General features: G+C 44.4%; 2 protein-coding genes across 11 annotated transcripts in view; both read left to right on the plus strand.

Annotated features, from left to right (window-relative positions):
- The window catches only part of Ripor2 (RHO family interacting cell polarization regulator 2), a 232,283-nt gene extending 224,785 nt beyond the window's left edge, over nt 1–7,498 (plus strand). For all 9 annotated transcript variants that reach the window (XM_006516589.4, XM_006516587.4, XM_006516592.4 and 6 more), the window contains one exon: nt 5,277–7,498. In XM_006516589.4, the coding sequence (XP_006516652.1) occupies nt 5,277–5,377 (101 nt within the window). In that variant the 3' untranslated portion in view covers nt 5,378–7,498. The remainder of the gene's footprint in view (nt 1–5,276) is intronic.
- Nucleotides 7,499–7,714: 216 nt separating this feature from the next.
- Armh2 (armadillo-like helical domain containing 2) lies at nt 7,715–20,286 on the plus strand. Of its 2 annotated transcripts, XM_011244363.2 has the most exons (3): nt 7,715–7,955; nt 14,868–15,252; nt 19,751–20,284. In XM_011244363.2, exons 2-3 carry the CDS (start codon nt 14,967–14,969, stop codon nt 20,179–20,181), a joined length of 717 nt encoding a protein of 238 aa, XP_011242665.1. In that variant the 5' UTR covers nt 7,715–7,955; nt 14,868–14,966; the 3' UTR covers nt 20,182–20,284. The 2 variants fall into 2 exon arrangements, with proteins under 2 accessions (XP_011242665.1, NP_001357861.1); NM_001370932.1 differs by lacking the exon at nt 7,715–7,955 and having other exon boundaries at nt 14,913–15,252; nt 19,751–20,286.
- Nucleotides 20,287–21,925: the final 1,639 nt, after the last annotated feature.

The raw sequence follows: 21,925 nt of genomic DNA on the forward strand, positions 1-21,925 counted from the left end.
TCTGCCTCTGCCTCTGCCTCTGCCTCTGCCTCTGCCTCTCAAGTGCTGGGATTAAAGGCATGCTAGGATTAACACCACCACTGCCCGCCATGGAAAATCTCTCTTAACTCTGCATCAAATAGACAATTGTTGTCAGTAGCTCACACCTGTAATCCAAGCTCTTTGGAGGTAGAGACAGGAGGCTTGCCACAAGTGTGGGGCTAGCCTGGGCTACCAGTGTGGGCTACAAAGTCTCTGTCCTCACATATACACACAGAGAGAGGAATGGGAAGGGAGGGGGGAAGAGGAAGGAGAGAAGAAAAGGAAGGGAGGAGAAAGCTATAGAAAATGTTACTATGGTCATATGCTCTAAATTCTAAAAGTCTTTAAACCTAACCCTGCCAATGTCACAAAGAAAAAAGCCACTCTGGTTTGACAATACATCTTAACCATGTGAAGAAGATTTATGGTTATTATAACCACCATGAAAATCCCATTATTTTGAGCCCTTCTTTCTTACAGGGATGGGATTAATAAGACTTGGCGCTGCTGTTGAATACACCATTCTTTGTAGAGGAAGCTTAGCCAGCCCATGTTTGTTTAAAGGATAAAATAGTTATTCTCTATGGCTGTTTTAGATAAAGAAGTTATTTAATTCTCTAAAATGTACCCAGGGTATTAGTGGCGTAATGTCTTTTATCCCCCAGGGTTCTGAAATAACAGTGAAGATTTAAAAACAATAAACAATAGCTAGATGTTTATAAAGCCAGCATCTCTCTTCCCATGGTAAACTGAGGAGGGGGTACCCTGTGGCCTGTACTGCAAACTCATTTAGCTGCACTCCAAGATGCACCCCAGGAATGACCAACACATCTGCTTCCACCACCCTTTCCACGACGCTCATACCACCCAGGCCTCCCTGCCCTCTTCAGGCTTCTCCACTTGCTGCATCCCCAAGTCTCCAGGGAAGCCTAATGTCACCGTGCCTCTGCTCCACCTCATAAGGCTGCTCCCTGAGGTCTCCAGGGCGCCTCTGCATGGGGACTTTAAAACCTTCTAATATGGAGTAGAGTTGGAAGACCCCACCCCACCCCAAATAGTGTTATGACTCTTCCTTGACCCCTGATGCATGGCTACTGCTGCACTTTTCCCACAGAAGCCTGAATTCATACAGGGCTCGAGTATTCCCAATGGCAACAGAGAGGACACCCTATGACAAAGGGCTGGAGTCATGACAAGCACTGAGAGGGACAAACAGCAGCTCCTCACCAACTAGTGCATACTTGCTTCAACCTTATAACCTTCTTGATATCTGAGAGACCCTCTGTGCAATGGGAGTGGTTTTTTGTTTGTTTTTTTGTTTTGTGTGGGTTTTTTTGTTTGTTTGCTTTTGGGGGTGTTGGTTTTTTGTTTGTTTGGTTGGTTGGTTGGTTGGTTGGTTTTAGTTTTTTGGTTTTTCAAGACAGGGTTTCTCTGTGTAGCTTTGGCTGTCCTGGAACTCACTTTGTAGACCAGGCTGGCCTCAAACTCAGAAATCTGCCTGCCTCTGCCTCTGCCTCCCAAGTTCTTAACATCTACCATCCAAAATAGCATCTAGTAACAGCATCCAGTGCTTGCTCAGTTCAACTAAAAACTCAAGTTCCAACTTTTGAGCGGCAGATGTAACTCAGTGGTGAGCACCTGTCACCATGGGCAAGGTCCTAGCTTTGATCCCAGCACCCTGCTCCCTCCAAAGTCTTTATTTAATTCTATTTCCATTTTTTGAAACAATGATTTGTGGTATTTTGCAAGGGAGAGTATGTACATGTTGGGGGCATGCCTGCCAGGGCACCTATGTGAAGGTCCTTCCAGTATGTAAATCCAAGGAGTTGAACTCAGGTCCCCAAGTTTGGTGGCAAACATCTTCACCCATAGCCTTGGCTATGCCAGAACAGCTAGCAAGATGCCCTGGGGGACAGCTCTGGTTGTGCCACTGTATCAGTAAAGGCTGACTATCCCTCGTCCCAGATGGGTTCCATCCAAAGAGCTTGAGGTTGTATTGCCTTTTTTTTTTAAGTTTAGAATATTAGTATATACATGAGATACCTTAGAAATAAAACTTAAGTTTAAAGATGAGAATTATGTGTTATGTAAGTGTTTATGCCTACGCTGAAGGCATTTTTATGTAACATTTTACATTTATAAACATTTAACTACAAACCTATCCTGTCCAAGGTGTTGGGGTCCAGGAGTCACCACACAAACACTGATCTCAGTTAGACAGGGATGGTTTATTGAACACACATCTAAAGACTGATCAGGGCAACAGCTAAGGCTCTAGAGCTCAAAGCTGTGTGCTGGACATTTATCAGGGCCAGCTTATGCAAAAACCACAATGAGGTCATACGCAGGGGATGGAAGTGTTGCCTGGTGGTCAGCCCTGGCTCAAGCCATTTTAGACATAAAAGTTCATACTGGCCTTTAATTTGATGGGTCCTATGTGAAGTTTATAGTTGTGCAATTTCGTAATATTAACAAACCTCATAATATATAGAACATAACAGGACATGTGGTCAGCATGACCCTGTTCTGAGTCAAGTTATTTTTCTGTGCCAGTGACTGGCAGGCATGTTACAGTAACAATATGAAGTAGCTGGTGGGCATAGAACAAAATGTCTGTGGCTATGCTAGGGGGACGGGCTTCAGGACAAGGGGAGCAAAGGCTCTCACCTGTGGGGTCTTCCCAGGGCTCACGGATTTGAATGCTGAAGCATTTGGACTTGGGGTTTTGGGGTTCCAGGTGCTTGGTGGCACATGTAGAGGACTCCGGGATCTATTTTGAGGGTCTGTCCTTGTCCGAAGCCACTCATGTCGGTATATTCCCAGCATTGTGTTAACCAGTGTTTCCCTTCACATGACATACGAGTTCTACACAGCTGAGCCTTCTCTCTGGCCCGATAGCAATGTCTGATATAGCTAACATACTTTGCAAATATGTTTTGTTACTATTTTAAAAAAAAAACTGATTAAAATGTAGGCATATGAGGGCTGGGTGTGAACCAGGGACAACGTTCATATTACAGAGTGAGCCAGAGACTGCCTTGGCAACACTGAAAGTGGGTTAAATCCCACTTTGTCTCTCTAAGAAAGCTGCATTCTATCTATCTCTATGCTTCACTTTCCCCGTTGACCTAAAAGAACACTGGGGACTTATTGTCTAAAATACTGTGCTAGGGCTGGGCTTGGTAGTGCCTGCCTGTGATCCCAGTACTTGGGAGGCAGAGGCAGGTGGATCTCTAAGTTCAATATAGCTTGATCTACAGAACAAGGTCCAGGACAGCCAGGTCTACATTCTTTTTTTTTTTTTTTTTTTTTTAAAGAGAACTATGGATTGAACCCAAGGTCTCCTGCTTGCTAGGCGAGTGCACTACAACTGAGCCTGATAAATCACCCCCCTTTTAAACATTTCATTCTGAGACAGGGTTTCACTAAATGGTCCAGGTTTTGATTGAACTGGTAGTAATTCTCCTGCCTCAGGCTCTTGTGTAGGTAGGATTACAGGTCTGTGCCACCACACCTGGCTTTTATTTGTTTTCTTATGACAGCCTTCCAGTGTCACCAAGGCAATCTCTGGCTCACTCTGTAATATGAACGTTGTCCCTAGTTTATCCCCAGCCCTCATATGCTTACTGTTTGTTTGTTTGTTTGTTTGTTTTTCGAGACAGGGTTTCTCTGTATAGACCTGGCTGTCTTGAAACTCACTCTGTAGACCAGGCTGGCCTCGAACTCAGAAATCCACCTGCCTCTGTCTCCCGAGTACTGGGATTAAAGGTGTGTGCCACCACACTCGGCTCCTCATATGCTTACATTTTAATCAGTTTTTTTTAAATAGTAGCAAAATATATTTGCAAAATAGGTTAGCTATATCAGATGTTGCTACGAGGGTCAGGAGACGGCTCAGAGGGTAAGATGATAGCTGCACACCTCTGACAGCATGAGTTCAGTCCTTAGAACCCATTCAAGAAAGACGAAGCACACACATCTGCAATAACAGCATCCCAAGAGTAAGATGGGAGATGGAGGCAAGAGACTCACTCAGAAGCCCATGGACCAGCTGCTGTGAAGTATGCAGAGTAGCAGCAGAAACATGAGGGACCTTGCCTCAGTGTGGAAGGAGAGACCTGACACCAACATGTTGTCTCTGACCTCCACACGCATGCAGTAGTGTACATGCACACATGCACAATACGTAAATAAACCAAGGAGGTGGCTATAAACAAGACTGGATGATCTACTGTGTGTTAGAGGGTGTATTAGTCAGTGGTCTCTAGAGTCATAGAACTTACGGTTAGTAAGGAAATTTGTTGATGCTTTACAGTCTGTAGTCTAACTCCCAACAATGGTCAGCAGCAGCTGTGAGTGGAAGTCCAAGGATCTAGCAGTTGCTCAGTCCCACAAGGCAAGCAGGTGAAGAAGAGAGAATCTTCCTTCTCCCAATGTCCTTATGTAGGTCTTCAGCAGAAGGTGTGGCCCAGATTAAAGGTGTGTGCTTTGTCCCAGATGACCTTGAATTTAGAGATCTCCTTGCCTTAGTCTTCTGGGATTCATAGTCACTATGCCTCAAGATCTCCATGCCAAGATCCAGGTCAGAAACATATATCTCCTAGCCTCAAGATCAGGATCACAGATGAGCCTTCCAATTCTGGATTGTAGTTCATTCCACATATAGTCCATTTGACAACCAGGAATAGCCACTACAGGGGGTAAAGACTATAGCGGAAACTTGAAAGCCTAACTTTTACCATTAGTCACATGGATGTACATAATGATAGGATGTAAAATGTTGTGTGTATATGATATAATGTAACTAAACCAATATAGACTGTATTCAAGTTACATAAAGATTCAATACAATGAGGTCAAGGATTAAGCCTTACTAAAGTCCCTAAAACACTAAATAAAAATTAACCTGGCATGTACACTTGGAAGCAGTTGGCACAGGCTTGTACTTTGTTTTGTGCCTTGCCTTTCATCTGGTCTCTAATGTTAACTCAAAGGTTCTTGGTGGTTCTAAGCGTTGCCTAGAAACCCATAATCTAGTGAAGAATAATGGAAAATCACTTTTCCTTAACATAGTAACTAGCTAAGACAGCAATGCAACGCTGAAGGTGCAGCTCAGTGGGAAAGTGTTTGGTCTAACATACATGAGGGTCTGGGTTCAATCCCCAGGAACTGTGCAGAAAGTTTCCATAGCACAGTTCCATTTCATTCTGTGTGATGCATATGTAATGTAGTCGTGTTTAATGTTCCCTATCCAGGAGAAGACGGGCGACTGGCGTACGAGCAATTAGACAAATTCCCTCGAGATTGTGTTAAAGTGGGAGGTCGTCATGGAACCGAAGTTGCCACAGCCTTTTAAATTTCACGTTAACCCTGCCTGACTGCTATTCCGATGATACCTGGCCCCTGTTCTCAAGAGGGTGCTGTGATGTGGCCAGACAGCAGAGAGCTGCTGCCGCTGCCAAGACGGAGATGTCCAAGTCCAATTGCACTGTACTGTCTACTTTTCCTTAGCCCACAGAACAGGGCTGTGTATAACTCCCTGGACTGCATCGTAGTTTTGACTGACAGCACTTCAAAGTAGAGTTTGAAAGTAGTCATCTTTATGCCTTTGTGGAAGTTCATCTGTAAGCTTGAATTCTTCATGTGCTATTTGGATACATACATATCGTATGCCTTGCCGTCTTTCTGCTGTGTTCTCAGGGTTGAGTGGCCCCTTAGTTACCGAATTTTATTAAACAGACAAAGCACAAAAGGAATGTACTGCAAATAAAAGTTGTTGTTTTTTTTTTTTATTTTTACAGAGCCTGGCAAAAGTGATCAGCTATAAGACAGTAAGTTTTGGAGCTGAGGGTGTGGCTCCCTTGGTAGAGTGCTAGCCTAGGGAGCAGGAAGCTTGGGTCTATCCCCAGCACTGCACAAGCTGGCTATGCTGCGCATATAAAATCAGTGCTCAGAAGAGAAGAAGGATCAGAAGAAGTTCAAGGTCATCTTCAGCTACCTAGGGAGTTCCCAGGGCAACCTGGGATACATGAAGCTATGGGGGTTGAGGAGACCTAAGTTTTCTGTTTTTGTTTTTGTTTTTGCTTTTTTGGTTTTTTGAGACAGGGTTTCTCTGTGTAGCCCTGGCTGTCCTGGAACTCACTCTGTAGACCAGGCTGGCCTCGAACTCAGAAATCTGCCTGCCTCTGCCTCCCAAGTGCTGGGATCAAAGGCATGCGCCACCACGCCCGGCTGGGACCTAAGTTTTATAGCTTAGTTTTTTATAGTTCCTACTATTTGTTTCTATTTCCATCCTGAGAATCCCATATCATCTATCCATGTGGTTTAAGAGAGGAACGGAAGAATTCTGCTTCGTTGAGGTTGTGCCTATACTATTAAAAGTAAGCAAAACCTTAAGCTTTCGTTCTTTAACCAGAGCCATCTTTATCACACTCTTGGTTTTTTGTTGTTTGGCTTTTGTTTTGTCTTGAAACAGAGTCTTCCTATTGTAGTCCTGACCAACCTGGAACTCAATATACAGTCCAGCCTGACCTCGAACTTGCAAGGGTTCTCCAGCCTCTGCCTCCAGAGCTGGGGTTATAGGCACAAGCCACTAGGCCTGGTTCTACATGTGTAATTTTTTTTTCTAAGACAAATACACACGCCTAAGTTGTAGATTCAGAAAGATGTATTTCTCTTTTAAGTGAAAACCTGGACTTTGGATGAATCCTAAGTCACTGGACTACATTGTAGTTGTGACTGACAGCACTTCAAAGTCCATCTTACCTTACCGTAGAATTTGACACTGGACAGAATATTGAGGTACTGAAAGTGGTTCCTGCTTCTATAGAATAGCCATGAACCTTGGAAGCAGGATGCCCTGAGAGATGGAAACTGCCCCATAGTTTCCACAGCAGCTCAGTACCAGGGTAGAGATTCAGTCTCTTACAACGTGTGCAAGGAGTGGGGATGCCAAGACATCACAATAATATGTGTGGGTGCAATGTGAACTGTATTCTGGATGTGTTTGTATAAAATACCAATTAGATATTAGTTCCAATATTTACATTTCAGCAAGACTTTTAAAAGTTCCTTTCATTTTAAAGTGAAAATTGTTCGCTGGGCTTCTTGCAACACATCCTTTCAACTGTGAAGTCCCACTGTACATATCTGTATTTTTGTAAATGTTATATATATGCATATATCCCTCATTTTAAAAGTATGTTGTACAGTTATAGTATGTATAGGCTACAGTCTTTGTTAAATGGTTGAAATGTCTCTTTTGTAGAAAGTGAAATCACAGCTATTACAGGGCTTTTGTTTGGTTTATTTGTGGATTTGAAACAGTTTTGAATATTGCATGGATAATTAATTTCACATCTTTTGTATCCACCTCTGTGTCTGGCTTTTGGTTGGGAAGTGCTTTTAGGTTTGTGATATTTGTATTCATCCCTCTTTCAATCATGTAAGTCAAAATAAAAATTATTTTTAATTACTAGTCTAGTGTAGAATCTGATATATATTTATTTATCATTTTTATCTGTTACTATGTGTGTGTATAATGTGGTGGGGGAGGGGTATACATGGTGCACCTGTGGAGGTCAGAGGACAACCCTGTGGTGTCCATTCTTTCCTTCCACCGTTACGTGGGACCCCAGAATCAAGCTCAGATTGTTTTCAGGTTTATACAGCAAGGGCCTCACTCACCGAGCCACCTCATGGTCCTTCTCTGTTTTCCAGTCCCTTCCAGAGTTAGTATTTATACAACACACTACTCCTCATTGTCTACTAGAGCTTCTATCCTGAAGTGAAAAGCATAAGGGAATTTTGTATCCCGACAAAGTAGCAGACTGGAGTCCACAGGAGGAAAGCAACCACTTAAAACACCTTCAGACTGAGCCAGCAGCCTTCCTGCCTTGCCTGAGTGATGCTATCCCACCAAAACCAGCCTTCCAGTAAGTATCAAGGTCTTTACTTAGTGAACGTTCTAGCTAGGCCTCTGCCCACTTTGTATTGGTCTTTGCCTCTCATCTATACCCAATATAGGTTCACTGAATACACTCGGAGTTTCTTCTCCCAATTTTTAAAAAAATGTCTTGATTTAGTTGCATATGTGTGTGAATATGTACATGTGTATGTTGGGCTTTGCACTTGTACACACATGAAAGCCAGGAGAAGTCAGATGTCCTCTGTCCCTCACTGCCTATTCTTTTGAGGCTCTCTCTGAATCCAGGGTTTTGATCATTTGTCTAACCTAGGATCTAACGAGACCCAGCAATCCCTGTCTCCTCACCCCTCCTCAGACCTGAGGTTATAGGCAAATATACAGTGCCCACCTGGGATCCAAAGCAAGCGCTCTTAACAGCTGAGCCACCTCTCCAGCCTGTTCCCTGCCCACCCTACCCTGGTTTGAGACAAGGTCTTTATAGCTGAGGCTGCCCTTGAACTCATTATGCAGCAGAGAATGACCTCAGCGGGAGCTTCCATTGAGATTTCAGAAGAAAAAAACTGAAGCATGCATGTGTGGCAGTGTAGGAGTCCTGCGAGGGGTACCCACCCACCCCACTCCACCCCACTCCACCCCACCCGAGGATGACACCTCATGAAACTGCACCGAATGAATCCAAAGTCTGCAGAGGAAGAAGTTATGACCTGACTGTGTCGTGTCTGCCCAAGAAGCCGCAAGCAGTAGGCAGAGCCAGGCTGAGGGAGCAGCCACCTGGTTGGCAAGGCTTTTTTTGGAGCCCACATCGCTGTGTCCTGTATGTTGGCCACGAAGCTGGAAGACCTCATGTTTTCTCTGCGGGGGTTTTACCTTCACCTTTGATCCTTCCTTTTGGTACCATAGTCCTCCCTTCTGGAATGGGAATGTACCACTGTAGTTTGGATTTGGAGCTGACCACCAAGCAGCCCTTCCTGCAGCTATGTATGAGCTCACTGTTTTTTTGTGGCTGACACTGAAGAATGCGACTAATAAGCCAAAAAGTTATGATTATAATACTCATGCTTTGTTATCTCAATGTCTATTTTATGAGGAGAGTGAGAATGGAGGTTCCCAGAAAAGAAGCTGCACTGCACGTTAAACATCCGTCAAAGGCTGACCAGCTAATTAGGACTTTAATGATCGTGGGTGCTGGGATTCAGGGGATTGCCTCCCCCCCCCCCGCATCCCCCCCCCCCACACACACACCACATCCATCAATCTCAGTCAAGCAAAAACAATTTACTGAACGCTCACCATAATAAATGGACTGCACGTTCAAGATCACAAAAAGAATTAGGAGCCTAATTGCTGTATACTAGTCTGCTCTCAAGGTAGGCTTTTTATAGGAACAACCAGGTTCAAAAGTTTAAAGGGCGAGGAGGGAAACAGTTGGCTTACGAGGCAAAGTATTATCAGCTAACCTTTCAGCTGATTGGTCCTGAGTAAGGTAAGGGGGTTGGACACAGGAGTTTCAGAACATTGAGATAACAAAGCATGAGTATTATAATCATAACTTTTTGGCTTATTAGTCGCATTCTTCAGTGTCAGCCACAAAAAAAACAGTGAGCTCATACATAGTTGCAGGAAGGGCTGCTTGGTGGTCAGCTCTGACTCAAGATAGTTTAGACATAATAGTTCATACTGACCTTTGATTTGATGGGCCGTACATAAAGCTTTGTGGAATTTCTTAAGATTAGCAAACCTCATACAGAACATACAGAACAAAACGGGGTGTGTGGTCAGCGTGTCCTTGAGCCAAGTCACTTCTCTGTCCCAATGACTGGCAGGCATGTTACAGCAACAACAAGAAATAGCTGGCAGGCACTGAAAAGAATGGCTAAAGATATTCTAGGGGTGCATGTCAGATCATAACAGTGGGGACATTGGAATGTTGTAGGTCTAGAACCTAATTACAAAGTATCTAGTGCTAGCTTTAGCCCCCTTGATAGCCATTTATTGTTAGCTCTGTGTATGACCTAACATGTTTGTGACTAGTGGATAAGTCTTTTTAGAATGTACGAACAAATCCCTAGCTTCCACCAACCCCAAAACTAAGGATGTCATCAGAAATACCTGAGGCTACACAGAGGGACTATAATCCACCCTCCCAGATGTTCCAACCAAGTTATTTGGAAAGCATGCTGATATATGACTTAATCTGTTCTGTTACCATAAAAAGTTTGTAGGACTGTTATGTTGGAACCTGGTATTTGAGATAACCTAAATCTGTGTGTCCAGCACATGGTCATTTGTATTTATCCCCCAAATAAACTCTTTGTCCCCTTTGAGATGAGAGCTTGTGGTTTTTGTTCTGTTTGTTGTTGTTGTTGCCATTTTCATTAATATGATGTATGAGCATTTGGGAATACAAGTTACATTTGCTTGTTTGTTTGGTTAGTTGGTTTTGGTACAGGGTCTCGCTATATGGCCATGTCTGCCCTCAAACGCAAAAGATTCGCACGACTCTGCCTTCCAAGTTCTGGAATTAAGTGTGTACCACCATGTCCTGTTAGTTTGTACCTTAAATACACCCCGAAGGCTCATGTGCTAAAGGCTTGGTCTTTAACCTCTGGTGCTACTGGGAAGTAATAGATTTAGAACTGTATTCTAGCAGGGATATGTTAGGTCACTGAGTGTGGCATGCTGGGACCTGGCCCCATCCTGTGTCTCTTTGCCTCCTGGCCACCATAAAATAAACAGCTTCACTCTACCACATGCTCCCTGCCAGCCCCATGGTCTACCTTTCTATAGGATCAAAAGCAAGGGGCTGGGCCTGATAGCCCACACCTTTAATCCAAGTATTCAAGAGGGAGAGCCAGGTGGATCTCTATGAGTTTGAGGCCAGTCTGATCTACATAGTGACAGACATGGTGATTTTCAGGCCAGCCAGGACTGTATAGAAAGACCCTGTATCTAACAAACAAACAAACAAACAAAGGCAAGGAAGCTAGCTGACTCAGCTGACTGTAGACCTAGCCTCTCAAACTGTGAATTAGCATTTCTGCCTTGTTGATTGTTCCTCTCAGATATTTTATCACACGAGGAGCTTAAAAACCAGATCCTCTAACTTCTCTCTTGTTCAACAGCACTTGCTACATCGTCGCTGCTATGACTGGCACCAGGGACTGGGCACCAGATGTGCAGCTGTGAGGGCAAAAGACATACAATAGCTGCCCTTGCAAGACACATTGTCTGGCCAAGAAAAGATAATGAAACCAAGAAAGAAAAACCAATGGCTGTAAAACATTAGGTTGAAAATGGGGACTGTCTTAGGGTTTCATTGTTGTGAAAAAACACCATGACCAAGGCAACTCTTATAAAGAACAACATTTAATTGGGGCTGGCTTACAGTTTCAGAGGTTTAGTCCATTATTGTCATGACAGGAAGCATGGCCCCATCCAGACAGATATGGTGCTCTAGAAGGAGATGAGATTTCTACATTTTGACCTGAAGGCAGCAGGAGGAGACTCTTTTGCAGGCAGCCAAGAGGAGGGTCTCTCTACTCTGGGTAGAGTCTGAGCACTAGGAGACCTCAAAGCCTTCCTAAACAGGGATACACTTCCTCTAACGGCTACCCCTCCTGGTAGTGCCACTTCCCATGGGCCAAGCATATTCAAACCACCACAAGGATATAACCAAGCATTAAAACAAATGTTTCACAAGCTTGAAGCTCTGAGTTTGAACTCTGGTTCCAAAGTGGGATTGGAGGAAGGGAGGTTGCGTAGGAAGAGGCAAAGTCAAAGGTCATAAATTTAAAGACCAGAAAAGGCATACAAAAAGGTATGGTTGAAAACTGAACAGAGAAAGCATGTAGATTATCTCTGGAAAGAATATTCCAGGATGCTAGAGAGATGGCTCAAGAGTTAAGAGCACTGCTGCTCTTCCAGAGGACCTGAAATCAATTTCCAGCACACAAGGCAGCTCACAAGTATCTCACACCCTCTTCTGCCCTTTGGGGGTACCAGGAATACATACGGTATACAAACACACTCAGGAAAAACACACATACACATAAAATAAAAATAAATGTTAAAAAATAATATTCCAGAGGCAAGAAATACAAAGGCTTTGAAAAAGTACCATGGTTGATGTTTTAAATTTTTCTATACTCTTTATATCCTTATACTTTTATGTAACAGAGGTACATAGTCAAGGACATTTTCTGATTTATGGGATATGTTTTGAAAAATAGAGCCAAAAGAATTTGGTAGGGAGTTGGAAATGGAATAGAAAACGGGCTTAGGATGAGTTCATATTTAGCCTGAACAAGAAACTGAAAAGATAGAATATCTACAGAAACCCCTACAGCAAGAAGGAAAAAACCCAGGAGCTATTTTAGACATGATAAAGCTTATATCCAAAGATAAAGTTTTTGAATGAATATGAGTCTGAAATTCAGGTGAGAAGTCCTACTAAAACATTATAAAATTGTGGCAGAGTGCGGTGTCTTTTATCTTTAGTCCCACCACTTGGGAGACAGAGGCAGGTGGATCTTTGTGAATTTGAGCCTGGTCTACAGAGTGATTTCAAGGATGAAACAGATGATAGATAGATAGATAGATAGATAGATAGATAGATAGATAGATAGATAGATAGATAGATAGATTGATAGATTGATAGATTTATAGATTGATTGATAGATGATAGAACTGCGAGAGGCTGAGGCAAGTGGATAAGCAGATCTCTATGCATTCAAGGCCTGCCTGTCTGCATAGCAACTCCCAGGCCACCCAAGGCTACAGAGTGAGACTCTGTCTCAACAAATAAACAAAACCACACATACATACACACACACACACACACACACACACACACACACCCCACACACAACTGAGCATCAGAGCATAATCACAGTGCCTGATTTACTAAGACAGTGAAATCAAGGTCTCAGGGGTTAAGCTGTAGAAATAGCTCAGTAATTAAGAGAACTTGCTACCTTCCAGAGGGCCCCAGTTCACCCAAGTCAGACAACTCACAACCATCTGTAAAGTTTAGCTTCAGGGGAATCCAGTGTCCTCTTTTGGCCTTTGAAAGCACTTGTACTCATGTATGGACACATACACACACACACACACACACACACACACACACATATCCACTACATCAAGTTCAATTACACTAGGACATACACCTTGCCTCTAAGTATTTGTATATATTGGAGTTGGGGATTTGGAGTGTGTGTTTTGAGACAAGGTTTCAGTTAGTTAAGTCTGCTTCAGACTCACTACTTTTGCAGTATGTGGTATAGGTATGGGGTGAGGTTTATGTGAGCGTACCTGTGGGTGCCGGCAGAGTGTAACCAAAAAGAAAAAAAAAATCTTTAGGGGCCGGAGAGATTGCTCAGTGCTTAAGAAAACTCCATGTTCTTGCGAAGGACCCTGGTTCACTCTATAGACGTCCATGGCAGCCCATAATCAATCTATAACTGCAGGGAATCCAATGCCCTCTTCCAACTTCCAAGTCAGAAGGCATACATGTGGTATTTAGACATACATACTGGCAAAGCTTATACACATAAAAACGGAAAACGAGACAAATCTTTTAGTTTAAAAAAAAAAAAAGATGGAACTTGCCTAGGGTTCCAAATCTACTTCTGGCCAGTGCCTGCACATTCCTGTGTATAACCCCAACTCACAGCCACACTTGTAGAGACCTTGTCTCCAAATGTGCGTTTGTGTGTGTGCGTGTGCGCCTGTGTGTGTGCGTGTGCGCCTGTGTGTGCGCCTGTGTGTGTGTGTGTGTGTGTGTGTGTGTGTGTGTGCGTGTGTGTGTTTGATAGGGGCTGAGAGAGTATGTCCTTGTGTGACCCTGATGCAGTGCTGTACACTTATGGTCCCAGCTGACTTAACTGGGAGGCTGATACCGGAGAATCACTTGAGCTTGGGAATTTAAGATCATTATAGTCAAATGGCAATGTCCGGTCTGAAGACAATCTAAACACATGAAATTGAGTGTTCAGGATGTAGCCGTTATTTAAAGCTGCCGTGTGAGCTCAGCTGATCTATCCAGAGGAAAGATGGAATACACAGAATCAAGAGTGGTTTGGGGGCTGGAGAGACGGCTCAGCGGTTAACAGCACTGACTGCTCTTCCAGAGGTCCTGAGTTCAACTCCCAGCAACCACATGGTGGCTCATCACCATCTGTAATGAGATCTGGTGCCCTCTTCTGGTGTGTCTGAAGACAGCTACAGTGTACTCGTGTACATAAAATGAATAAATAATTCTTTGAAAGAAAGAAAGAGAGAAAGAGAGGAAGAAAGAGAAAGAGAGAGAGAGAGGAGAAAAGAAAGGAGTTGTTTTGGCTTTTTGGGACAGGATCTTGCTATATATGGCCCAAGTTAGCATCATCGTACTCAAAGGCCTGTTGCAGAAGCTTCCCAAATGCTTGAATGATAGGTGGATACCACCACACCCAGCTGAAAGACTTGACTTAAAGCCCAGATCCTTGTATATACACCTTAGGGGATCTAGTTGGCGATGTACTAAGGGAAGAATAGAGGAGTAGTGTCTTTTAGGGGATTGGGAGAAGTTAGCTACCACCACAGGCACAGAAGGAAAGAAGACATGGGCAGACAGGTGGGTAGATACAACGGAAGGGACAGATGATTCTCTTGATGGCTTCAGCTCTGTCATCAAAACGGGAAATCTACGATGTAAACAAAAACAAGCCTTGCAGGTTTCAGAAAAAGCCACTCAGAAGCTAGTGGGCAGATCAAGGAGAAGAAAGTCCCCAGTGAGCCAGCATAAGACAGTTGTGAGCTATGTGTTGGGGTCCCAGAGACGCTCAGGTGGCTTTTGTTCTAGTCCTACGGGGCCTGGAATGCCAGGCTAGGAACCTCGTGTTTATTGCTTCTGGCCCCTCTGTTCTTTTTGTTCTACCAGGTTGCCAGGCAGTGCCCTAAATTCCGTTCTATCTCCTTGCGGGGCAGTGCTCCAGTGCTACTGACTGAACTCCAGCCTCGCCTACACACAGGAGCACCAATGTCCTATGAGAATTGGGGTATTTGTGGACGGATTTGCAGTATTTGCAGTCAGACATGTCAACTCTTCAGAACCCTGTCGGAGAGCCTCAGAAGTTTCTGGGATAATAAGGTGAAGAGACGGTTTTTTGCTTCACCGCAAAAGGAAGAGGTGCCAACCTCCACGGCCGACTACATTTTTCACAGAGAAAAGATTCTGGAGCTTGGCAGCATCCTGAAGAATAAAAGACTATCCCTTGATAAGAGAGCTCAGGCTGCCCAGAAAATCGGACTACTGTCTTTCACAGGTACTGCTTCACCACTGTGCTAACACTATAGGTGCTTCAGTCTGCTTCTGCTAGTTAGAGCCCAGCAGTTTAGTGGGGATTATTAGTGTTGTTTATCATCATCACCACCACCACCACCACCATCATCATCACCATCATCATCAAGATGTAATTGTTTTGTTTTGTTTTGTTTTGTTTCTTTTTCGAGACAGGGTTTCTCTGTGTGGCCCTGGCTGTCCTGTAGCTCCTGCTGTAGGCTAGGATGGCCTTGAACTCAGAGATCTGGCTGCTTCTGCTTCCCCCATGCTGAGACTAAAGGCATGCACTACCATGCCTAGCTTTGTGATAGAATTTTGATGACATATATAAGTACCAAATATTTTCTTGTTATAGTTTGTAAAGTAAACAGACAGACAGGCATGGCACTGTGCATCTATAATCACAGGGCCAGGAGTGGCGTTACACAACTGTTATCACACAGCCAGGCATGGTGGTACACATATATATTCACAAAGCCAGATGTGGTAGTACACATCTGTATTTCCCAGCTTGGGAAGAAGAAGCAGAAAAGTTTCTGCAGGTCTGAGGATAACCTGGTCTACACAAGGTCAGCCAAGGCTACAGAAAAATAAGAAAAAAAGAAAGAAAGAAAGAAAGAAAGAAAGAAAGAAAGAAAGAAAGAGAGAGAGAGAGAGAAAAGAAAAAAAAAGACTTGTCTCAAACCCTTTGTTCAAATAAGACAAAGCATTACATAGAAAAAGTGTCTTTGATCTCCCCACCCTCCTATATAGTCCTCAAGGCACAGGGAGCAGAGATGTTGAACGGGTGTTTGAAAGCCCTGTGAGTACCTAAGATAAAAGACCACGCTGGGACCAGATGTCAGTAGGCAGATCAACTTTACTTAGGGTTACTCAAGGCTTATAAAGTTTTGGGGGTCCGAGGATGAACAAAGACTGGGGGTCAGGGTCCCGGGAAAGCCTCATTAGCATAGCGAAGCATTTCGGGAATCTCGGGCTGGCTCAACAGGTTTTATCAGGAGAAAGGAAACCCATCACATAAACTGAGGTTATGTGACATGCATATGTGTAGTGTAGGCTTCCCCAGACAAGGTCAGAGAAAGAGAAGCCCTGCTAAGAGGAGTCTTCCATATTGCCCCAAGCCCAGAGGCTATCCTATCGTGGTGGACTTCTACCTTAATTCGTAGTATTTAATCCTTATGATCATCTTTTAATAAAATAATTGTTGGCATCCTGCTAGAATGGAAGATATCCTGAGGCACCGGAGACCAAAACGCCACATAGCTCTGAGGTGGGACAATGTCCCAATGGAAAGGTATCCTGAGACAGAAGAGCCCAGGAACCACGCCCTCTGAAAGGAAGCCTTGCGGCCCTAAGGATATCCCAGACTAAGCTGGACTGCTACAGTGTGACAGTGTAACAACTGTTTCACTGCTCTGGCTTTATAGCCCCCAGGGGAGGGTACTCCCAGCTGAGGCTCAGGAGCTCAGGAGCCCAGGAGCCCAGGAGCCCAGGAGCCTCAGTCGGGCTCCACTTCTTGGTTTCTTGGCTTCTGCAGATGACTCACACCAGGGAGCAAAGGAAAGAGGTTATATCAGGAGACCAGAATTCAAGAGCAGCTGCCCCTGCTCCAGGGAGAAGACAGCAGGAAGCCAAATAGGCAGGGCTTATACAGGATTTCTCCGGGCGGGGAGGGAGGAGGGGAGCAGCGGAGCTTTCCAGGTGGAGATTTCCAGGGCGAGGATTGGTCAGATTTCAAGTCCTGAGCTTGGGGGAGCTCAAGGATTGGTGGGTCTTCCTATTCAAGGATTAGTGGGATTTTTTTTTCCATATAAGATGTTGGGGTCTGGGTACTCTCTCGCCTTGGGACTGGAAAATGATAGTAACACCCATAGAAAATGACCATTAGTGCCTTTAGGGGCATCTGGAGCGGGGCAGGACCTGGCTGCAGAAGCTCTCAGTCAAGGGCCTGGCCACTTTCCTGCCTTGAGGGTTTACAAAGCTTACAAAACCTTCTCTGCTGCTTGAGTTGGCAAGAAGAGCCAACAGTGATATGATCTGAGGTTGGGAATAGCAGAGTACTTGCCTAGCATGCATGAGACCTTGGATTTAATCCCCAGGACCAGCTCTAGTCCCAGATAGAGGTAGAAAGATCCAAAGTTTAAGGTCATCCTTGACAACACCTGTAGCGGTGAGTTTGTGCTATAGAGTTTTGTGTTCCCGGCGGGCCCTGCGTCTCCAGCCACAGGCCTAGGAACTCTTTGGATTTATGAATGGATCTCTCTCTCTCTCTCCCTCTCCCTCCCTCCCTCTCCCTCTCTCTCTCTCTCTCTCTCTCTCTCTCTCTCTCTCTCTCTCTCTCTCTCTCTCTCTCTCTCCCCCCTCCCTCCCTCCCTCCCTCCCTCCCTCCCTCCCTCCCTCCCTCCCTCCCTCCCTCCCTCCTTCCCTATCTCCCCCGTCCCCTCTCCCCCCACCTCTCTCCCCTGCAGCTCCTGAATCTCATCCTTCTTCGCCTGTGTCCTAGCCCTCAGAACTCTCAGGCTCCCACCCCATCTCCCTTTGTCCAGCCATTAGCCAATGGTATCTTTATTGATCAATCAAAAACTAATTGAGAACAAGGACCTTTAGCATTTGGACACCCAGGTTCCCGATTGAATCAAAGCATTGGAACCAATCACCAACAAACAGATTTAGAGGCCCACCTGGACTACACGAGACCCTTCCTTTACAAGAAAACTTTCTAGCTAGGTCTGAGTGTTTTAATTTTAAGTGGGAAAATAAATTACTTAGATGTAGCTTGAGGGGCCAAATCTTCAAATAATGATATCCATGAGGGGAAATATAGAACTCCTCACCCTCACCCTCATCCACTGAATAGCCAAAGCTAGAGTCAGGAACCTCAGAAATTGTCCCCAGCCCTGTGGAGGAATGGTTTCTGCTATGCATCTCATGAAGAGGGAAGGCTCAGCTCCCTGCATAGCTATGTTCAATTTCTGAGGGAAGAGGGCCAGAAATGTTTTCGCTTGGGATTAGTCTTAGCTAGGCTGGTGGGAAGCAAGGGTTTATATGCAGCTTCCACTAAAGCGTTAACATCAAATGCAATACTCTTAGCAAGTTAGAGAAATCTAAGAACAGAGCTCTAATGGCTAGAATCGACTCCAAAGTACTCTATCCTGTGTACATTTTAGTTAGTGCCTTGTTGGAATTTGAACTGGAACTAGAAAAGATCCTGGGCAGAATCTGCCAGGCAGTGGTAGTGCACACTTTGACACTCTGGTGGCAAAGGCAGGCAGATGTCTGAGTTGGAGGCCAGCCTGGCTGGCCTACAAAGTGAGGTCCAGGATAGCCAGGGCTACACAGAGAAACCATGTCTCAAAAGAAAAACAAAAACAAAAACAAAAGAACCCATAGAATCTAGGACCAGGCTGGGTCGATGGCCAAAGGAAGAAAAATCTTCTATGGAAACATTGGTCTTGGGTCTGGGAAATAGTTGGGAGTAAAAAATGTCCAAGAAGCTCTCAGCCATTAGTGACTTCCAAACCCTTTCTTTCCCCCAGGGCAGCCGAGGTGTGTCTGCTCAGCCTTTACACTTCCTCTGTGCTCTGATAGGCTCAAGTCTACAGACTTTCCTCCAGTATAAAGACAGAATTCTGCTTAGTAAAGAAAGCCAGATTATACCACCTGCGTATATTCCACTCTCAGTCCACATAACAGAAACAGGGGGGCCTCTGCAGGCAGTGACATTCCCAAGCATCCCGCATGACTCCTCATCAAGTTCCCAATGTCCACAGCCACACAGGAAAAGTTAACACATGTAAAATGTCACCTACGGTTAACAGAATATGACCTGGGTCTGGGGAGTGTGGCGACGAGGTCTTGAATTCAATCCTAAAAACAACAGAGAAAATGGAGGCTGGAGAGAGAGAGCTCCCCCAGTTAGGTGCTTACCTTGTAAACATGACAACATGCATTTGAGCACTAGAACCCACATAGAAAGCCGGATGTAATCTCTGCACAGGAGAAGTGAAGACAGGTGGGTTGCCAACCAGTCAGGCTAGCAGTCTATTTGTAGAGCTCCAGGCCAGAGAGAAACCTGATTGCAAAAATTTTAAAGCTATTTAGTTAAGAGCCCAGTGTGGTGACACACACCTTTAATCCCAGCACGAAGGAGGCAGTAGCAGGTGGATCTTTGAGTTGGAAGCTAGCTTAGTCTACAGAGTGAGTTCCAAGACAGCCAGAGAAATCCTGTCTCAGAAAACCAAAATAATGATAATAATGATAATAATAATAATGATAATAATAATAATAATAATAATTTAAATGTGGATGATGTCTGAGGCTGTGTCCTAACCTCAAATATGTACATACATACAGTAGCCATCCCCATATATACATATGCACACACACAGACACACACACAGAATAAGAATGCACAGGGCCTCTGAACGGTTACCAGCCACATTGACCATACACTTTTGGAAACACAAATGTTTGTCTTCCAGGAGGCATGAGTGCCGCGCAGTTCGCCAGCGAGTACATGACAGAGGTTGCTTTCTTGCTGCAGAAGAAAAAGGCGATGTCATTCAGGACAAAGATCCTGCTACTCCAGAGTGTAGCGTGCTGGTGCTACCTAAACCCCGACAGCCAGAGGAAAGTCAGACAACTCGAGATTATTCCGACTTTAATTGATTTCTTGGAGGAGTCTTTCCAATCTAGCAACAAGACTGAAATAAACACCCACCGCCTCTGCCAATTTTGGGTCTGCTATGCCCTCACAGTCATAACCTGTAACAACTTAGCTATCATGAGGGAGCTGAGATCCTACCGATCTCTAAAATTCCACCTACAGCTCGTGGCTACGGAGAACTGGTCTGGGTGGCCTGAAAATTTTGCCGAGGTCTTATATTTCCTAATAGGTTTTCACAGGAACTAATTTTAATTTTTTTTTTTAGTTCAGTTACAAGATTCAACTATCCTCGTGCCATTGCATTACCTCAGAAACCTGAAGTAAAGAATAAAGTTCATGGATTATTCTACAGTGTTGTCTTCTGCAGTTAACACTGAAACCAGGGGGGATAAATTGTAGGAAAAAGAAGCCCCCCCCCCCCACACACACACACAAAGTAGCAAAAGTCAGCTACTGTAATGAATACCATGTATTTCACACAAGTATATCAAAGGTATTTCTAAGATGAAATTAACTCAAAACAATGTCTTGTCCCTACACTGTCACCTTTTCATGAGTGGACTCTGAGTTTTAAGTTTCTTAGGGGCTCAGGAGATGAAGCTGATAGATAGCAAAGTTCAATTCACGTATTTAATTGGAGACTTCAGAAAGCTCTTCTGGTTGTGCTCACAGAAGCTCTGGCTAACATTTTCTCCACAGGATAGACAGTAAGGCACCATGGTCTACTTACTTAAGCTCCAAAAAGTGCCTCTCAAGTTGAAGGAGCTAAAAACACAAGGCGAAGTCTTACAGCTCTGCTGTCATGCTAAGTCTCGGACATCAAACTGGAGAGCCAGTTTCCAAGGCCTTGCTTTCCCTTGCTATTCTTTTTTAAATAATCTCTTCAGAAGCAACTCATCGATCTGAATACTAGAACCACATTTAGGAGCTGATTCCTGGGACCTACATGAACAGGAGTGGTATGGATTTTTAAAATGTGCTTTCAATGGACCTCTGAAGTAGAAACTTAAGGGTTCTTTGGAGAGTCGGTTGTGTTGGATGGTGTTTTGCTGGGGCAAACACAGAAAGGAATATTTTCCCCAAGTGGACACAGATGAAAAACTAAAGCAGGCTCATGGAGGAACGTTTCACTAGAGCAGACACAAGAGGAAAGATGTTCTGCTAAAGCGAACACATGAAAGGCAAGTGATGAGAGATTCTTCGCTAACAATACACTTGTATCAATCCAACTAACATTGCATAGTTAAGAGCCATTTGTCAGGACTCCATAGAAACACACTTCTGGTGGTATGCCAAAGCTTTTTTGCCATTTCTGTGAACTAGGGTTTATTGATGATGTCAGCTGAGACAGACACATGGACTGAGACAAGACCTGTAGAGGACACATGATGTTTAAAGGGTGCCTTAGTTAGGGTTTTACTGCTGTGAGCAGACACTATAACCAAGGCAAGTCTTACAAAGGACCTCATTTAATTGAGGCTGGCTTACAGGTTCAGAGGTTCAGTCTGTTATCATCAAGGTGAGAGCATGGCAGCATCTAGGCAGGCATGATGGAGGCAGAGCTGAGAGTTCTACATCTTCATCTGAAGGCTGTTAGTGGAAGACTAACTTCCAGGCAGCTAGGATGAGAATCTTACAGCCCACACCTACAGTGACACGCCTACTCCAACAGGGCCACACCTAATCATTCCACTCCCTGGGCCTAGCATATACAAACCATCACAAAAGGATATAAATAGGACTTGACAGACAGTGGCTGGGGGGCTGAACTTGGCTTGCTTACAGAGCTAGCTATTCAACACATATTGGCCTCACAGAGGGACAGCTGAGAACTTTTCCTGGCGTTCCTCTTGACCCTGGTCCCTCCTGTTGGCTAGTGCCAGGCTGAGGACTGGCTGTCTCTGCTAGATCATGCTATTGCTGCTGCTATCCTGACTCTATCAAACTAGACTAATGATATATCCGAAAAGTGTTCACAAGTAGAATAAGC

Source organism: Mus musculus, chromosome 13 (assembly GCF_000001635.26).
Source record: "Mus musculus strain C57BL/6J chromosome 13, GRCm38.p6 C57BL/6J".
Taxonomy (NCBI): domain Eukaryota; kingdom Metazoa; phylum Chordata; class Mammalia; order Rodentia; family Muridae; genus Mus; species Mus musculus.

Excerpts from the sequence above, each read along its gene's own strand:
- Armh2 (XM_011244363.2), top strand. The coding sequence starts at position 14,967 with ATGTCCTATGAGAATTGGGGTATTTGTGGACGGATTTGCAGTATTTGC. Across the intron at positions 15,253-19,750 it reads CGGACTACTGTCTTTCACAG|GAGGCATGAGTGCCGCGCAG; the intron begins GTACTGCTTCAC and ends TTTGTCTTCCAG.